General features: G+C 48.5%; 9 protein-coding genes across 9 annotated transcripts; 6 read left to right on the forward strand and 3 right to left on the reverse strand.

Moving 5' to 3' along the window:
• Nucleotides 1-13: 13 nt before the first annotated feature.
• On the forward strand, nucleotides 14-1578 carry J056_000206 (Aldehyde dehydrogenase; the record flags this gene model as incomplete). Its single annotated transcript, XM_009267604.1, has 2 exons — nucleotides 14-123; nucleotides 174-1578. 2 exons carry the CDS (start codon nucleotides 14-16, stop codon nucleotides 1576-1578), a joined length of 1515 nt encoding a protein of 504 aa, XP_009265879.1.
• Nucleotides 1579-1963: 385 nt separating this feature from the next.
• On the forward strand, nucleotides 1964-2272 carry J056_000207 (uncharacterized protein; the record flags this gene model as incomplete). The annotated part of the gene is made up of 1 exon (XM_009267605.1): nucleotides 1964-2272. One exon carries the CDS (start codon nucleotides 1964-1966, stop codon nucleotides 2270-2272), a length of 309 nt encoding a protein of 102 aa, XP_009265880.1.
• Nucleotides 2273-2377: 105 nt separating this feature from the next.
• J056_000208 (Aspartate--tRNA ligase) lies at nucleotides 2378-4520 on the reverse strand (the record flags this gene model as incomplete). The annotated part of the gene is made up of 3 exons (XM_009267606.1): nucleotides 2378-3909; nucleotides 4152-4457; nucleotides 4505-4520. The coding sequence occupies 3 exons, from the start codon at nucleotides 4518-4520 to the stop codon at nucleotides 2378-2380; spliced, it is 1854 nt and encodes a 617-aa protein (XP_009265881.1).
• Nucleotides 4521-4544: 24 nt separating this feature from the next.
• J056_000210 (Cleft lip and palate transmembrane protein 1-like protein) lies at nucleotides 4545-6380 on the forward strand (the record flags this gene model as incomplete). The annotated part of the gene is made up of 2 exons (XM_009267608.1): nucleotides 4545-6155; nucleotides 6201-6380. The coding sequence occupies 2 exons, from the start codon at nucleotides 4545-4547 to the stop codon at nucleotides 6378-6380; spliced, it is 1791 nt and encodes a 596-aa protein (XP_009265883.1).
• Nucleotides 6381-6700: 320 nt separating this feature from the next.
• Nucleotides 6701-8905, forward strand: J056_000211 (Cell division control protein 6-like protein; the record flags this gene model as incomplete). The annotated part of the gene is made up of 3 exons (XM_009267609.1): nucleotides 6701-7698; nucleotides 7750-7830; nucleotides 7897-8905. The coding sequence occupies 3 exons, from the start codon at nucleotides 6701-6703 to the stop codon at nucleotides 8903-8905; spliced, it is 2088 nt and encodes a 695-aa protein (XP_009265884.1).
• Nucleotides 8906-8996: 91 nt separating this feature from the next.
• J056_000212 (putative chaperone protein HSP31) lies at nucleotides 8997-9710 on the reverse strand (the record flags this gene model as incomplete). The annotated part of the gene is made up of 1 exon (XM_009267610.1): nucleotides 8997-9710. One exon carries the CDS (start codon nucleotides 9708-9710, stop codon nucleotides 8997-8999), a length of 714 nt encoding a protein of 237 aa, XP_009265885.1.
• A 333-nt stretch (nucleotides 9711-10043) lies between these two features.
• Nucleotides 10044-10532, forward strand: J056_000213 (U2 small nuclear ribonucleoprotein B'; the record flags this gene model as incomplete). Its single annotated transcript, XM_009267611.1, has 1 exon — nucleotides 10044-10532. One exon carries the CDS (start codon nucleotides 10044-10046, stop codon nucleotides 10530-10532), a length of 489 nt encoding a protein of 162 aa, XP_009265886.1.
• Nucleotides 10533-10643: 111 nt separating this feature from the next.
• J056_000214 (RNA polymerase II subunit A C-terminal domain phosphatase SSU72) lies at nucleotides 10644-14893 on the reverse strand (the record flags this gene model as incomplete). Its single annotated transcript, XM_009267612.1, has 8 exons — nucleotides 10644-11781; nucleotides 11825-12297; nucleotides 12341-12412; nucleotides 12463-12774; nucleotides 12812-13642; nucleotides 13694-13751; nucleotides 13807-13991; nucleotides 14282-14893. 8 exons carry the CDS (start codon nucleotides 14891-14893, stop codon nucleotides 10644-10646), a joined length of 3681 nt encoding a protein of 1226 aa, XP_009265887.1.
• A 90-nt stretch (nucleotides 14894-14983) lies between these two features.
• J056_000215 (HBS1-like protein) lies at nucleotides 14984-18043 on the forward strand (the record flags this gene model as incomplete). The annotated part of the gene is made up of 10 exons (XM_009267613.1): nucleotides 14984-15023; nucleotides 15071-15136; nucleotides 15187-15339; nucleotides 15390-16157; nucleotides 16254-17117; nucleotides 17181-17363; nucleotides 17407-17497; nucleotides 17542-17650; nucleotides 17695-17795; nucleotides 17842-18043. The coding sequence occupies 10 exons, from the start codon at nucleotides 14984-14986 to the stop codon at nucleotides 18041-18043; spliced, it is 2577 nt and encodes an 858-aa protein (XP_009265888.1).
• Nucleotides 18044-18077: the final 34 nt, after the last annotated feature.

Genomic DNA, 18077 nt, shown 5'->3' on the forward strand with positions numbered 1-18077 from the left:
CTGTCATCAACTCATGGCGTCACCGAAATTATACACAACGATCCACGCGCTTAAGACAAAGATCGAGGTGCCGCTGGGGCTGTTTATCGACGGGGAGTTCAGGCGGGGAGGCGGTGCAGCCTTGTGAGTTGAAGTGGGTGGATAACGGCGATGTGCACGCTGACACGACGCAGCCACACGATAAACCCCGAGAACGAGCAGCCAGTGGTCGCAGATACCGTGCAAGCCGCGAGCAAGGCTGATGTCGATGCCGCAGTGAGCGCAGCCCGCCTAGCATACAACACGACATGGGGGCAGACAGTGGAAGGGAGTGAGCGATCGCGGCTAATGCGCAAGCTGGCCGACCTGATAGACCGTGATACATGCCTACTCGCTGCGGTGGAAGCACTCGACGGCGGCAAGACGGTTACGTGGTGTGAGGGCGATATCGCCGACGCGTCTGCCTGTTTGCGCTACTATGCCGGTTGGGCTGACAAGATACACGGGCAGACACTCGAAGGACATGCGCCTACGAAGATGTCCTTCACCCTCCACGAGCCCGTCGGCGTCGTGGGGCAGATCGTACCGTTCAACTACCCGCTCATGATGGCAGGCTGGGCGATTGCGCCTGCGCTAGCAGTTGGCTGCTCTGTCGTATTCAAGCCGGCTGAGGCGACGCCGCTGTCCACGCTCCTCCTTGCGCAGCTGGTGCATGAGGCCGGCTTCCCAAAGGGTGTGTTCAACGTCGTCAACGGTAGCGGGCGCGAGACAGGCGCGGCGATTGCAGAGCACCCCGATATCGACAAGGTATCTTTCACCGGTTCCACAGCTACTGGCCGCGGCATTGCCGTTGCTGCAGCGCGCTCCAATCTCAAGAAAGTGAGCTTGGAACTTGGCGGAAAATCTCCCAGTCTCGTCTTTCCCTCTGCGGACATAGACGAGGCCGTCAAATGGAGTGCGTTTGGCGTGTTTGAAAACGCTGGACAAAGCTGCTCCGCCGGCACGCGTCTTCTCGTGCACGAAAGCGTATATGAGCAGTTCGTAAACAAGCTAGCACATGCGGCTGACGCGATAAAACTCGGCAGCGTACTCGATCGGTCCACGCAACAGGGACCACAGATCCACCGCGCACAGTTCGAAAAGGTCATGCAGTATATAGATATTGGTAAGGCAGAAGGTGCGCGCGTGGTTGCAGGTGGTACGCGTTACGGTGATACTGGCCTCTTTATCCGCCCGACCGTCTTTGCGGACGTACATAACGGCATGCGTATCGCGCAGGAGGAGATATTCGGACCCGTCGTTGTCGTGATTCCCTTCAAAAACGAAGACGAGGCGGTGGAAATGGCGAATGATACCTCTTACGGCCTCGCTGCGGCTATACACAGCAAGCAGGCAGATGAGGTGGGAAGGGTGATGCACCATCTCAAGGCGGGAACGGTTTGGGTTAATCAGTACACCATGCTCTCGCATAACACGCCTTTTGGTGGTTATAAGCAGAGTGGGTGGGGCAGACAACTCGGCAGCTACGGACTCGACGCGTACATGAATGTGAAGGGCGTTAGCTGGAACTACGGCCCTGAGGCGGCGCCCAAGTTATGATGTGGTGGGTTTTCGAGTGGGCGATTTCGTAATTTTTGTAGTTTGTTTTGAATAGTGAGTAGTGAGTAGTGATTACTGTTTAGAGAGCAGCCTGTAGTATAAAAATCAAAGCGATAATTAGCAATACACTGTGTACCTGAATCAGGCACACTCGAGGCACCCTGAGTGTTGAGCGAGTGCCTTGAGTGCCTTAGTGCTGGGTGCCTTGCCAGCGACGCCTCCGCCTCAGCCTCAACACTCTAACCAACCACCAAATATTCCCGCACGACCACCGATCACCTGCACCAAGCTGAAGCGACACCGCTAGCGAAGAGAGCAGGGCAACGTGAAAAAATAAATAATAAAACTAATTCGTAAGCAGCGCACACCCAACGCAACACGCACAATGACGCTCACAGGCGGCAGTACAGGAGCAGGAGCAGGAGCAGGAATGGGTCCAGGGATGCCCATGGATAATAGCGTGCACGGAGACGGCCGCTGCAACGTCTACCCCCTCTCTACAGATAGATTGGAGTGCCTGCCATCACCATCAAATGCGCAGGTAGCGGTGGCTGTCGTGCTCGGTGGACTCGCCGTCGTGGCATACACCGCCGTCGTCGCAGCCTTGCTGCTCGTCCGCAGGAGGGCGAGACTGGGCGAGAAGGAGCGCGAGCAGGAGTGTGAGTGCAAAGGCGTGGACGGGATAGTGGGGTAGTATATTCCATCAACAAGCAAGCCATCAACCAAATCAACGCTATCTATCTATCTATATGATACAAACGAAACAGGAAGCAATCCACACACTCACACTGACTCCCACTTACTCCATCGCAGCAAGGCGATAATCCGCGAGGTTGTGATGTTGAGACGGGGAAGGCGATCCAAAGAGGCGATCGCGCCCATTGAGGGATTTCGGAAAGGCGATGGTGTCACGAATAGAGGTTGTATCGCACATGAGAGCGATGAGCCTGTCGAGCCCGAGCGCAATACCAGCGTGAGGGGGGGCACCACTAGCTAGGGCTTGTAGGAGGTGACTGAATCTACCCACCTCCTTCTCGCTCAGACGTAAGACGTCTCTAAAAACACTCTCTTGTAAATCCGCCTCATGAATACGCACACTGCCCCCACCGATTTCGCACCCGTTGAGTACGAGGTCGTAGTGCTGGCCGCGCACGCGCTCTGGGTTTGTGTGGAGGAGGTGCACGTCGTCTGCATGTGGTGCTGTGAAAGGATGGTGAGTGGAGGCGTAACGCCCACGTGAGAGATGTGCTTTATCCTCATCCGCACGCGTGAAGAGCGGGAACTCGGTGATCCACGTGAAAGCATAGGGTGTGGTGTGGGGGAGGGCGAGGTGATCTGCAAGCGCCAGACGCAGTGCTCCCAGTGCAGTTCCCCCACCGTCGGGATACACCGGCGTATCTTCACACCACACCACATCCCCCTCTTGCAGGCCGAGCGAGGCGACCATCTGTGGTGTGGGCGGAGTAGGAGGGTGAGCAGCGTAGAATTCTGCGCTCACTCGCGAGGCTGTCTCTTTGTCCAGCGTGAGTGCTCGCGTCTGCATTTGAGTTTGCTTTACGCCACCACTACCTACACACTCACCTCCACCCTCAGCCACGCCGCGTATGGCCAAATCGAATCGCAGGTCGGGCTTGTCGGAGCCGTAAGTGTTCATGGCGTGCGTGTAGGACATGACGGGTATGCTTGGAATGTGGGTGTGCATATACCGCGCCCACAACTCCCCCACTAGCCCTTGGATAAGCTGGCGGATCTGCTCACCACCGATATTCCACCCGCGCGCGCACGAGTCAGGCGAGGCAGCACCATTGACATAGGCCATTTCAACATCCAGCTGGGTAAACTCAGGCTGCCTATCCTTCCTGCCATCCTCATCACGGAAACACCTAGCAATCTGGAAATAGGCGTCAGTGCAGCCAGAAGCAATGAGGAGCTGCTTGGGTTGCTGGGGCGATTGGGAGAGCGCGTAGAAGGAGGGAGTGTCGGAGGAGCGTGTGGGGACGAGGAACTCCCGCGCGCCTTCGGAAGAAGAGTTGAGGAGGATCGGAGTTTCGATCTCGGTGAAGCTGAGGGAGTGGAGGTGGGTGCGGATAGAGTGGGTGATCTGAGACCGGCGCTGGAGAGTTTGGGTGAGGCGCGTGCTGCGCAGGTCGAGATAGCGGTGCTTCAGCTTGAGATCGACGTCGGAGGAGCAAGTGGGGGAGAGAGGATTGAAAGGGAGTGAGCGGGCCGCGTTGAGCATGTCGAGGCGGTGCACGTCGAGCTCGATGCTGCCTGTCCTCAAATTGGAATTGGACGAGTCACGGAGCTTCACTTGGCCAGAAACCTGGATAACTGAGTTTGTCGTAGTGTTTGGTGGGATTAAAGTATTTGGTGTGATTAGCTGTATAACACCGCTGTGATCTCTCAAGTCGATGAAAGATTTCGCCTTGTTCAGCCGTCGAATCGAGATCAAATGGCCAGCGAGGTTTACAGTGCTATTGAGATCATCAACACCAACTAAACCACACAATTTTGATCTTTTGAATAAATTAGAGAGTGTCATGGTGGTTGTGGTACAAGCTTCTATTTCTTACGATTTCCACCTTTTCTACCGTTGAAAGATGCCCCAGATCTCGCCTGCTGGCGCTTGCGATGTCTGCCTACGTCTCGGCCGTGGGTTGAAACCTTTTTGTCGGTATTCGAATCGGTGTTGATGGGCATCTCACCAGCACCCAGATCCTCTGCAAACTCAGGTCTATTGTCCTTAATAGCCTCGTCAGATGGCTGTGTGCTGGTCAGTCTACTGTTCAGCCTAGCCAGCCTCGCTTGATCCTTTATATGGTAATCTGAATCCTCCCTGCTACGCTTAGCAGATCTGTGCGCCTTTTTCACATTTGATCCTGTAAGCCTGGTTAAGTCTGAGCCACTTGATTGGGAAATAACCCACTCATGGATTTCGCCATCTTGGTTGTTCAACTCTAACCATCATGGCAGATGAAAATAATCACATGGACGAGAATAATAATAATAATTCTAAATTATGGCATTATATTAGGCGGGTGTTGTTTATATGGTTTGTTAGTAAATCCTTGAGTTATTTCATTGGTTTGGGTATTGGCAATGGCAGCGTAACTAATCCACCTCCAATCACATCCCCCCATTCCCCGCTTACACCGAAACACGTTACCAGTCTCTGGGACACCCACACTAATATGGATTTATACATTAAACTCAGCACACTCGATCACCCAGATATCACCAGCAACGACGACGACGACGAATCCACCCTCCCTCACCTTCTCTGGGAAAACATCCACTACGGTGACTGGAACCTACACAGAGAAGCCACTCTAGATTTACACCTCCCTCCCAGCGTCACTCACCACAACCACTCCCTCTACGCTGATTTCTATCTCTATAAACATGGCAGTCTTCTTAATAGCAGCGATAGTAATTTCGACCCTCTGTCTCTTGTTCACTCCCGTAAACCTCTCATTCGCTACCTTCCAAAGCAAAAAGAGCGTAAACAGGTCAATTTGTTGGAGGGTGATAGCGAGGTTGATAACACTGACGATGTCATTAATCAATCACAGCAATCAATACAACCTTTATACACCCCTTACTACCATCCCTCTCTCCCCCTCAACATGATCCAAGACACCAGCATGAAAATTCCCTACACCTCATCCCCACCACCCACACGCTCTTACATCTCCTTAGACCCTTCAAACTCGTACCATTACCCCATCCTTTACCCAAACGACTTATGGCTCCTTCGCAGTCAGTTGATTGAAATTAACTCCACAACTACTTGCCTCCCCTTGACAATAACACTCGACTCTCTCACATTCTTCAAATTCAATCTCTACGCCAACATAAACGAGGGTATTGAGCGGAGTGCCCAGCAGCAAGGTACAGCAGGTGAACTTGACGAGTTTAAACGCATGATCCTCGAAACAAATCCTTACTTCCTCGCACTTACCATGTTAGTAACTCTCCTTCACACCCTCTTTGAATTCCTCGCTTTCAAAAGCGACGTCAGTCACTGGCGGGATGAGAATCACGACATGGTTGGTGTCTCACTCAACTCAATACTCGCAAATATAGCAGTCCAGCTGATTATCCTGCTTTATCTCCTCGACAACAACGACAATGCAAGCTGGACAATTATCGGTGGTCAGGGTGTAGGGCTGGTGATAGAGATGTGGAAGGTTACCAAGGCGGTAGATGTGGGTGTGATGCGTAGTGAAAACAGATGGTTACCTCACATCCGCTGGTCTGACAAGAAGCAACTCACCGCCGAAGAAAAGAAATCACGCGAATATGACACCCTCGCTTTCAAATACGTCAGCTGGGTGATGATACCCATCCTACTCGCTTATACCATCTACTCCCTCCTCTACGACACACATAGAGGGTGGTACAGTTTCGTTGTATCTACACTCACATCCTTCGTCTACGCGTTCGGGTTCGTTCAGCTCATCCCACAACTCATTATCAATTACAAACTTAAAAGCGTTGCTCATATGCCAGGACGCGCTATGGTTTACAAAACACTATCGACCGTTATAGACGACTTGTTCTCGTTTATTATTAAGGTTTGTGTGGTTGCCGTAGTCTATCTATCTAACATCACCTCGCAGATGCCACTCCTTCATCGCCTCAGCTGCTTCAGAGACGACGTCGTGTTCATCATCTACCTCTACCAGCGTTGGATATACGCGGTGGATCCTGATAGATTGAATGAATATGGCCAGGCTACGGATGAGAAGGTGAACAAAGTGAATGGGGCGAGTAAGGTGGAGAGCAAGAAAGATCAATAGATGAATTTATTTATAGCAAGTATTTAATTAATTTGATTTGTTTAGTTTTTATTTTTTACTTTTACTTTCACGCCTCACTTTCACGCGTCTCTTTGTCGCGTCTGTGTCGCGTTCGCTTGTTTATCTCCAACGCCCAACTGCGAATAGCTGCACATTTGCACAGCTGCACACGTACACAGAAGAAGACATCCTGCCAGTCTCCACCTGTATCTACATATATCTGCATATATCTGCATATATCTGCTTCTATCTGCTTTAGAAGAAAAGCAATTGCTCAGCCACAGCCACGTAAACCCAGCGCACACAACGCACAACAAAACATGCCACTCAGAACATCACGCAGATTGCTCCACCTCGATCCACAATCCACCGAGGAGGATTTAGATCTGTTGGGGCTCGACAAGCAGCTCAATATTGTAACTCCGAGGAAGAATAATAGACGGCAGCCACATCCGCCCAACGGAGATACCACAGAGGAGGAGGATGAGGCTGTTAGTGATGCACATGCACATGCTGCTACTAATACTGCCACAATCACTCAACCATCTTCACAATCACCTTCTCCAAAACGGAAATATAGACAAAAACAGAGACACAGTCGTTCAGAAAATACACAACCTGGCACTGGTAATGACACTGGCAATGACACCACCACAGACACAGACACAGACGCACCTAATCTAATCAAGAAACAAATCACTCCAGAGAAGAAGAAACGTGGTGACAGTGTCAGCACTGCCAACAACACGCACACGCACACACGCACATTGCGTAACTCTCATTCAACTACCTCAACTCAATCAACTCACCTCACTCACCCATCCACTCGCGCTGCTCTTGCTCGCGAGAGTACCTTTGGCGAGAACAGAGACACAAATAGAGACACAAACAAAGACACAAACAGAGATAACTCAGGTGTCTTTAAAACACCCAGCAAAACACCAAAAACACCCTCCAGAACAACACGCAATTCCCTCAAAAAGCAGGACACCTTCGATGAATACATCCAGCAGCCCAAGACGCTTTTCAAGGAGCTGGCGGGAAGTGTAGAGACGGAAACAGCGACTCACACTCCCTCTCACTCCCGCTCCACCCCTCTCCTGCGCCAAGACACACTCAACACGCTCAGCCAACCCAGCAACATATATGCAACAGCGCGCAACGCCATCCGCAGTATGAACGCAGCATCTGATAGTGACGAACTGGTTGGACGCGATGAGGAAATACGTACGATACGCAACTTTATCGATCCTGCCTCCCCACACTCCTCCCTATATGTCTCAGGACCGCCAGGAGGAGGTAAGACTGCAGCTGTGCGGTTGGTAACGCGTGGCATGCGCGCGCGATGGCTCAATTGCATGACTTATAGCGGGGATGGGCTGTTAGAAGAGGTGATGAGTGTGGGTGTGAGTATGGATAGGAAGAGCGATAAAGATAAAGACCAACCGAGGTGAGTTGAGTTGGATGCAAGCTAATATCCTACGCTAATTCTAATTCTAATTCTAACTTAACACAGACTGGTTATCCTTGACGAAATCGACACTCTCGCACACGAGCATCTCCTCAAGCTCTTCCAGCTCTTCCAGAATCAGAACTCGAGCCACACGAAGCTGATAGGGATAGCGAATGCACTTGATCTGACGAGCAACCAGCTGCAGAACCTAGCGCACCCACCAGTACATCTCCAAGTACACGCGTACACCTCGGCGCAGTTGGCGGCGATAGTTGATGCGCGTCTTGGAGTATATCGCCAGCTGTTCATCTCCCAAGCGCTCGAGCTGCTTGGGCGGAAAGTGGGCGCGCAAACGGGGGACCTCCGTCAAGTGATTTCGGTGCTAACGCTTGCACTCGACAGTGTAGAGAAGGAGCAGCGGCGGAGTAAGGGAGTGGAGGGTGTATCTCAACTGACGTTGGAGGATGCCCCGCGTGTAACGATGCCTGTGATGCTAAAGAGCATCTCTGTGCGCGTCACCTCCGCCCAGAAAACCAGTCGCGGTGGCAAACTGGCTGGTCTCAATCTATATGCGCGCATCGCGCTGCTGTGCGTTATGCTCACTATGAAACGCAGATCTAAGCTCAGAAGCCGCGTCGGACTGTACGAACATTACTGCACCCTCCTGCGCACCCACTCCACTCTCAACCCGACAACCAAATCTGACTTTATTGATCTCGTCAATGTCCTCGTTAGCGCTAGTATCGTCGTCGAACTCGCTGCTCCGTTCGATCAGAATAGGAATGCTAGTGACGCCTTACTAGGCACTCCTAGCAAACGCGCTCGTAATAGAGCTGTTGCTGCTGCTAGCGAACCGGAATTCGGTTTGCAGTATAGCGAGCATGAACTCATACGCTTGTTGGGCGTCGCTGATGAACAGCATACCCTCGATGATCCTCTCCTCGAACAATTGAAACGTGTCTATTGGGGTGAGTGTAGACGTATCGATGCCGAAGCTGTAAGGTTGGAGTGGAGTAAGAGAACACCGCTTGGTGAGAATAACAAAAATACACCAGTAGATGTTTTCGTTTAGATAGTATTATAGTATATCACATATATCGCATAACACATCAACTCATCAAGTCAAATCCATTTAACATTACATTCATTAATAGTTAATTGCTTTACTTCTGCACACCCTCGTGGATAGCTTTGAGGAACTCATCGCCGAGCTTCTTAGCACTGGCAGGGTTCTGGCCTGAAATATACACACCATTGGCGTTCTTGTCGACAATGACACATTCGCCCCATGGCTGGTCAGCCTTGACGTAGACACCGCCGTGTCTCTTGATGTGATCCTCTGGTGTCTCAGAGATGCTCTGGACCTTGCCGACCATTTCTTCCTCGGTGTTGGAGAAGGCGGTTGCTTGTCTACCCTTGTAGATGGACTCGCTGTGCTTATCGACGACGTTGCCGAGGACACCACCTGCGTGGCACACAGCAGCTACTGGCTTGCCTGCTTGGTAGATACGGCTGATGACGCGCTGTGCGTCGTTGTCCTTGATAAGGTCGATCGATGGACCGTGACCACCTGGAAGGAAAACAGCGTCATACTCGGCAGGGTTAATTTGGGAGAGAGGGACGTTGTTCTGGTACTTGTCTGCGCGGTCCTTGAGGAAAGACATGGATTCAATGTCATCCTTGAACATAGCGATAGATCCTGGATCAATCACTGAGTGTCCTGTTGGTGAAGCGAATGTAATGTCTACGTGTTGGTGGATTGCATAGAATGGGTGGGCCAATTCACTGATGAACACACCAGTGTCTTCGCCTTTGAGTGTTTTGGTGGCGGAAGAGAGGACGATAAGAACCTTTGGAAGTGTAACTGCTGATGACATTTTTTTGGATGTTAGTCGTTTGTAAACAAGGATGAGAAACGATGATTAATTTACGTGGATTATCATAACATACGTCATACACCTATTTATAAGCAATCTGAGGCATTTATTCTGTGGCAGCTGAGGTAAGATATTTGCATTTAGATATCCCTCCCTTTACATCCACCAGCTCCTTCTGAGTGTCGTTGAGTTATCCAAATTGTATTTGAGCAATTATAAGTGAGTGTGGGGTTAGCGTGTATCTGTACTACGCGCCCACTTAAACCCAACAAACACCTCTAGATAACTCCCCTCAATCCCTCTCACTTCCTCACTTCCTCACTTCCACCGCCCATGTCTTCCAACAGCGAAAACCCAAATACGACGCTATACGTGCGCAATTTACCTGATAAAATTAACAAGCAAGAACTACGCCAGCAACTCTACTTTAGATTCCAATCCTACGGCCGTATCCTCGACGTCGTTGCGCTCAAAACCGACAAACTACGAGGACAGGCGTGGATAGTATTTGATGTATTATCTGCAGCTACCTCCGCAATCCGCGCTGAAAACGGCAGCAGATTCTACAGCAAGCCTATGACAATACACTATGCAAAAACTACATCAAATGCAACAAAAATACATAGAGGCGGTGCAGGTGATATGTACAATGATGCACAGAAGAATGTACAGCGTATGACCATATCTAATGCTTCAGAAAGTAGTCTCGGTTTGAAACGTGCAAGGGAAGCCGAGGAGTTGCAAAGGAGGGACAATGATGCGGCTGCTACCTCAATAAACACCCAAGATTCCAACAAAAGAGTTAAAGTTGACTCCTCCTAGACACACTGTACATTACGTTTAAACACGTTTATATACGTTTAGATGATAATTTATTGTAAACTAATACAAATCTTTACCAGCGACTTTCGGTGATTTGCTAATTATGGCCTCTCACATACACCTTTCACGCAGGCACTTGTCGAATCTACCTTCCAACGCCTCAAGTGTTGTTGCGCAATCTGGACGCACTGTTCCCTCGCCATAGAGTGGAATAGAACGGGTATCCTTTGTGTCCTCTGCGTGCTCTGTACTCTCCGGAATAACATCCTCATCAACTTGCTCCTGATTCTCTATCCCGATATTAGACGCCTGTTGCACCGCCTGGTCAGCCCCATTGCGCACCCTTCCATGCATGGTAATTGGTGTGATTGGATTTTTATCAATCATGTCCTGCCACACTGCAATAAACACTCCCGGTCCAATACCAGGCTCAGTCTTGTATCTATCGAGCAAATCATTCATCTTCTGCTTGCTGCTATTAAGTACGTTGTTTTGGTACGTGACGTGCTCATCCAACTCCTTCATAACCTTGTCTTGCGTCTGTGGGTCGAGTTGGTCAAATAGCTCTTGCAACACTCCGGAATAGTCTCCCGCTCCAGTACACTCCTCCTCTGTCACGTCCTCGCTACTAGTGCGGTATTCATTCAGTGAATGCATATACCACGACAAGTACATGTCCTTCATTTCAGGAGCGTTCTTCACCAGATTGTGCAAAAACTTGTGCAAATTCTTCTGATGTTTGTTGAACAGATCTATGTAAGCACGTGGTCCGACCTGCTCCTTAGCTATTTTGACGAGATCGTCGATGAATATTTGAAGGTCTTCGAGCGTTTCTTTCAAATTAACAGATTTGTGTAATTTGCGAATAAGCGGTTCAAACGCATTTAATGCCTCAGTGACGCAAAGTGAAACGAGATCCGGTTTGGTATCTACAAGTGCATCTATCAAGCGATATCTGTCGCGTATTGCCAGCTGCAGTGTGAGTTGGGTGAGTAATGTTGAATGAGCCTTCTCTGATGATGGCAGATCGACTTTCTCGCGAGAAAGTATGGTTATAATGATTGATTGGTTGTTTTCTATCGTCTGACTGCGTATCTCCACCCTCTCCTCTCGTGTAGCGTGATCAACGTATTTCTGAATAGCCTCCTTCTGCGCTGTGGTCGCACCATTCTCCGCCTCCTTCCTTTCAACGTCTGCCCACTGTTTCTGAAGGTTAGACTTATCTTTACCCAAAACACTCGTAATGATGCTGGGATTTGTTAATAATATCATCCAATAAATAAAACACTCACGTCTGCAAGAGATTGTTGCCACTGCCTATGCCAACATAACCCAGTGGATTCCGAGACAAGAAGATTTTGAGTACGCCGGATATCATAGTGGCCGCATTAGCGACCTGAGTTGACACCCCGACGAGAGAGTACGGGAGGAGGTTGTGTATGCGCGAGATAAGCGACACTGTCGACTGTGCACACGGCGAGCGTGTAAACAAGTAGTGGAGGAAACTAGCCAAAGTAGCACTAGCGAAGGAGTGCGCGGCCTGATATAAAGAAGGAAGATCTTGTAGATTATCCGTCTTCTCGACGTACGCGATAAGATCCTCAACGTAATTACCATAAACGAGACCTTGCAAGAAGTCAGACCACGCGTTCTGTACGTCTGTTGGGTTTTGCGGATCGTAGGAGCATTCACGGGCGTCCTTGGGATACGTAGATTGATTCTTGCGTGGTAGACCACCGAGAACACCTCTCAAAGCGTATTCAGCCTGTCTTGTGTGAGTTGGGTGGTTGGGAAAATGGATAACGCACTATAACGATAATACCCTGTCCCAATATCTTGCGCTTACCGAGAAGACCTTTATCGAAGCTGTCTGAGAGGTCCTGTGAGGAATGATTGTGAGTATTTGCGAATGTTGCAGCTATCGACAGACTTGTGCAGCCAGCCTCTCGAGCAAACCCTGGGCCACCTGTTGCCAGAGCTCTGGAGAGATTGTGTTGAATCCAGGCAACGTCAACGCTAACTGTCTGAAGAGATAGTTGAGCGCAGGACTCGGCGGCTGTGGCTTATCTGCGAGCGGTTTGAAAGGGTATCCAGAGCTTGAAACGCGGCCGGGTACTTTAGTGAGAGTAAATTCGTTGAATGATTGCACATGCGTGAGTATATCAAATAGCGCCTTTAACTGAGCTCCATTTAACTCCATATTAGCCGCCGTCATCGTATAGGTCAACCGACGGATAGTTTTCTTGGCAGGAGTGAATATGTGTATAAATTCAAATTACAAATATAATACCAATTATCAGTGCTATTAAGGCTGTTAACGTGGCTGTGATTGAATTAGCACCGCTATCATCGTCTGTGCTATCACCATTGCTATCGGTGTTACTATCACCGCCATTATTTTTGGTAACTGAATTGTTTGACATTATTGGTAACGCCGTGTTCTCCACTTGTTTCCATTCCGCACTGTCCTCCTCGCTAAAGTCCAAATAATACAACTCACTCGTCGATGTGAGCTGTACGAGCGTATCTTGTGTACTCGCGTAATCAGCTTTCTTATCCTTCTTCGTTGGACCATCGAAAGTAGTCGTTGTATTGCTTTCTACGTCAATCAAGTAAGAATTTTCACCAGAATCTGGAATAAACCAGAATTTAGTCTGCCATTCATTATCACTTTTGAATACTGAAGCCGTCTTTCCATGTTGTTGATTCCAATCGCCGTACTTCTGCGCCTCCGGTTGGAAATACGAGTAGTGGATAACGAATAAATGAGCTTCACCTGGATCAGCGCCAGGAACATCAATAAAGTGAAGATGATTAGATGCTAATCCGATAACAGGATTATAGTCATCTGTAGTGAATGGAGGCTGTTCAACAACATTCCAAGTGAGAGTATCGTTTGGAATCAAAGATTCATCACCCATTTCCAACGAATAGAGAGTATCACCATCCAAACCATACCAAACATTCGTATCGTGATCTAAAACTGCTTCAAGATTATCCAAACTTGGCTTATCATCATCTGTCAATTCTGCGCTTTTCTTTGTCCATTCTTTATTATCGAAGTCGAGTATATAAACGCTATTAGGCTCACTCTTCTCCACGTTGAGGCACTTGAGGGGAGTCGTTAGGTATGTTTACACTAAAACAAACAATTCACTTACGTATGCACCATTATTATACTGCGATAGCCAGCAATTTGGGTTAGCTGTATCGAATGACCTTAAGTCAATGTCAACTAAACACTAAAGAAAAAGACGATGAAACATCTACATACGGTCTGTCACCTTTAGTTATGTTGTCGAATGAAGAGCTTGAATTCCAATTCTTCTTGCTACCTGCTGCAAAGTCCTTATTGGCCACACCGAGTAGGTAAAGGTTCTGATCACTGTCGAACACGACTTGTGAGTCAGCGGCGGCTGTAGCGAGCGCAGCAACGACTGAAAGAATACCCCACTTCATCTTGATTGTTTGAGCACGAGGGTCTAACGCGCGATTACTATTTTTAGTTGATTCACAGCCTAACCGCAGACCTATTCATATCTCGGTGAGTAAAAGTGGAATACATGAATATTTAAATATAATGCTATTATACATGTATCTAATAATACGCAACACAATGAAGTAAGGGATGTGGATGTAACTCTCTTTGTCTATCAAGGATACTCTCAATATCCTCATCTAGATCATTACTACGTTCAATCTAACAAATATTCAGCATAAAATGGTCAACACACCAAATTTAAACTCACCGCTGTTGCTAGATCGAGTATTGCTCTACCTGCTAAAAGAGCCTCTTCATGATTATCCTTAATCTCAACATTAACTACGTGTACAGGCCTATTGAAGTATGCCTCCCGATTCAATAGATCATCACAAACAGCCTCCCAACACCTCTCTTCGCATGTAATTACTATATCTGTATTTGGTGCACTATCTGACCAGCGCTCTGGTGCAAGCTTTATCTGCCTATTCCTATCTAACATTGCCAATAAACCGTTATTAGTGTACAGTTTCCTATCTTTACTTTCTAAATCCTTAAGTATATGATTATATGGTGTACCAAACGCATAAGTATTAGGCCTGTCTATTGTTGTTCCAGGTAACCGTACTGCTGTACCTGTACCAGAAGATGTAACTTTGAAATTAGCTTTAGCCAGCACTTTATGCGCTTCCATTGATCGATTTTGATTGGATGAGCAGACTACGCAGAAAACTCTTTTCTTTGGTGAGTTTGAAGTTATTGCTGTTGCAGACGTCGTCGGTTCTAGTGATTGCTGTAGTTGCTGCTTCTGCTGCTGTTGCTGTTGCTGTATTTGCGCACTCCTCCGAGGATCCACTCTACCACGTAATCTTGGATCCATTTTTCTTCTTGTCGTTCTTGTCGTTCTTAGCGTCGTAGATGATGATGAATTGGGTTAAAGAGGTGAAATGCATCTTGATCACTTACCACCATGAGCAGACATCGCTATGTTAGAAATATGAATTTAGATGGTTAGTTATTCGAATTGCCAGTTTCATTCTTAATTTCAACCTCAAAGACGAACTCGACGACGGTGGTTTCAGCGATGAGTACGATGACGACACTCAAGATCAAGTAGTTTATGGTGTGTACTGGGTTTATTTCGCTCACTCCTACTCATCACACACGCTGCAGAAGGTATCACAGAAGATCAACTTGATCAATTATACGCTGGTTTAGACAGCATACGCGATTCTATCCCTGATTCTACCTCCTCTGACCGTGAAGTCAAGGACGCCTTGTGGTACTTCTACTTTGATGTTGAGAAATCCCTTAATTGGATTCTCGGTACGTCATCATCCCCTATTCAAACGCATACAGCGCTCAATTACTTGCAGAAGAATCCTCTAGACGCGCAGACGCTCAGCGCAAAAAGAAGGAGAAAGGTGAGCTCTCTTCCCTCCCACTCGACCCGCATCCGTCCAACTATCCTACTCTTCACCTAGATGAGGCGCCTCTGTCAGCACTTAAAAGGCTTGCGATTGCACGCCAGTCAAAGTCACAGCCATCGTCGTATCAGCGCCAGCACATTCTCTTCACTGGAAGAGGCAGGGCGCGTGTACCCCTGCCTTTTGATGTAGAGAAAGCTATCCATGTGAAACCTGATAGGAAGGTGTCTATGGTTTCTGAAAATGTTGCCGAACAACAGCGATCGCCGACATCGCCTACTGCTCCTTCTAAACCTATGTCCAAGTTGGCGGCTATGGCAGCAACTAGAAGGCAGCAACAGCAACCGCAGCAGCCTCAGCAGCCATCCACACCTACAACCTCTAAACCACACTCGCACACCTCTGATGCATCCACCAAACCGCTCTCAAAACTACAGTCAAAAGTCCTTCAAGCACGCGCAGCTCCTCCGCCAGACCAGCCACCACCACCGCCACGCGAGCTGACTCAGGCCGAGAAACTTTTCATAGAGCTCGACACTAATATAGAGAAGAACACTCCCTCTGAAATTGGCAACGTCATTATTAAAGCAACATCAAAACCCCATGAACATCACCTAGCCTCAGAGGCTAATTTGTGGATATCTCAAAAAGGTGCATTCGACGGACCCAGTCCAGACGATGTTGTGCTTTTGGCTCGCAAAGGCACAGCCCTCGATAGTGCAGACAGAGGCTCTTCGTAGACACCACATCTTTATTCCCTTACTATACCCTGTCCGACCCCCTTTATTACAATAAATATTAATAATACTCCAGAACAGAATCGCACATCCAAGCCAAACTCCAAGGCATCCACTCCCACCCCAGGCACACCTCGGAAAGAGTTTGCAAATCTCAGCAAAGATGTTAGCAATCTCAAAATCTCAGCCAACAGCACCCCGGCGCCATCGCGCCCATCAACACCACAGATTCAAGAATCGAAGAAGCTAATCCCGCGTCGAGAATTGGTAGAGAAAGTGCAGAAGACGCTCACCAGCGACATAAGTCTGTGTGTAGTTGGGCATGTTGATGCAGGTAAATCAACTCTCCTGGGTCGACTGCTTGTCGAGCTTGGTGAAATGACAGACCGTGAACACGAGAAAAATGCGCGTAATTCCGACAAACAAGGCAAATCTTCTTTCGCATATGCATGGGCAATGGACGATCTTGTAGAGGAGCGTGAACGAGGTGTGACACTGGACTATGCTGTGACATCCCTGCGCACCAAGGACCGTTTACTGCATATAGTTGATACTCCAGGACATTCGCATCTTGTTCATAATATGATCTCCGGCGCGCAGCAAGCGGATGCTGCTCTGCTTATTATCGATGCTCGTCATGGCGAATTCGAGAAAGGGTTCTCGGAAAGAGGTCAGACTAGAGAGCATGCCCTGCTCGTGCGCAGCCTTGGTGTAAGGGAGCTTGGTGTGGTCGTCAATAAGATCGATGCGACAGGCTACTCACAGCAGCGGTTTGACTTCATCACAGACTCGCTTAGACCATTTCTTATCAAGAATGGTTTCAATAAGGATCGCATTCAGTTCGTTCCGTGTGCTGCTATGACAGGCGAGAATGTTACGAAACGGTCAAATGAGTCGCTTTGTGGGTGGTATAAGGGTCTTACTGTCGCTCAGGTTTTGGGTGAGTGTAGTTGTATACAGGTCTAGCCGCCCTATACTCATTGCTCACACATACTCATTGCAGACCACCTTGAACCCCCTCAACGTCCCCTAGAAGCCGGGTTGCGTTTGCCTGTTCATAACATCTTCAAGGGCCAAACTGCAATAGCAAGTGGGGTAGGTGTCACTGGTAGATTGTGCGCTGGTGTGGTGCAGGTTGGTGAAAAGGTTAGATGCATGCCGGGAGACGAGCATGCTATTGTCAAAAGTAGGTTTGATTGAGTAGACGATTTCTTTCTAATGAACCAAAGTGATCGAGGTGGACGAGGAACCAGTGCCATACGCCGCTGCTGGTACCAATGTCACGCTGTATTTGGCGAATATTGATCCAATTCACCTGAGGTGGGTGCAAATCTTGCACAGCGTATTCCGCTCATTTGGCATAGTATTGGCTCTGTTCTTTGCTCACCAACCGATCTTGTCCCACTAGCAACACGCTTTGTTGCACAGATTCTGCTCTTCGATACACACATCCCTATCCTACCAGGAACGACTGTGGGTAGCTATACTTGTTCCAATCCTCCTTAACACACCCCAAGTTTGAGATGTTCCTGCACTCAATCAACACTTCAGCCAGTGTGACCAAATTAATTGAAACAGTGGACAAAAATACAGGCGCTGTACTTAGATCCAAACCGAGGTTTGTTGCTTAGACATTTACTTCCTCTCCTAACACCCAGACTAAGGGTCCTCAGTGGAAATACAGCAGCACGTGTAGAAATGGCGGTTGGATCAAGCTCCCTCACATCGCAATCGGGCAGTGGAATGCCTTCTAGCAATCTCATTGCGATTGAAAAATTCAGCTCTAATAAGGATATGGGTAGGATACTGCTCCGTCACGAAGGCGAGACAATAGCAGCTGGTATCATAATCGATCATATTCGTTAAAACTAATGGTCTATTCATGTAGATGTATAAGATA

This window comes from Wallemia ichthyophaga (assembly GCF_000400465.1).
Source record: "Wallemia ichthyophaga EXF-994 unplaced genomic scaffold scaffold1, whole genome shotgun sequence".
In the NCBI taxonomy this organism is placed as follows: domain Eukaryota; kingdom Fungi; phylum Basidiomycota; class Wallemiomycetes; order Wallemiales; family Wallemiaceae; genus Wallemia; species Wallemia ichthyophaga.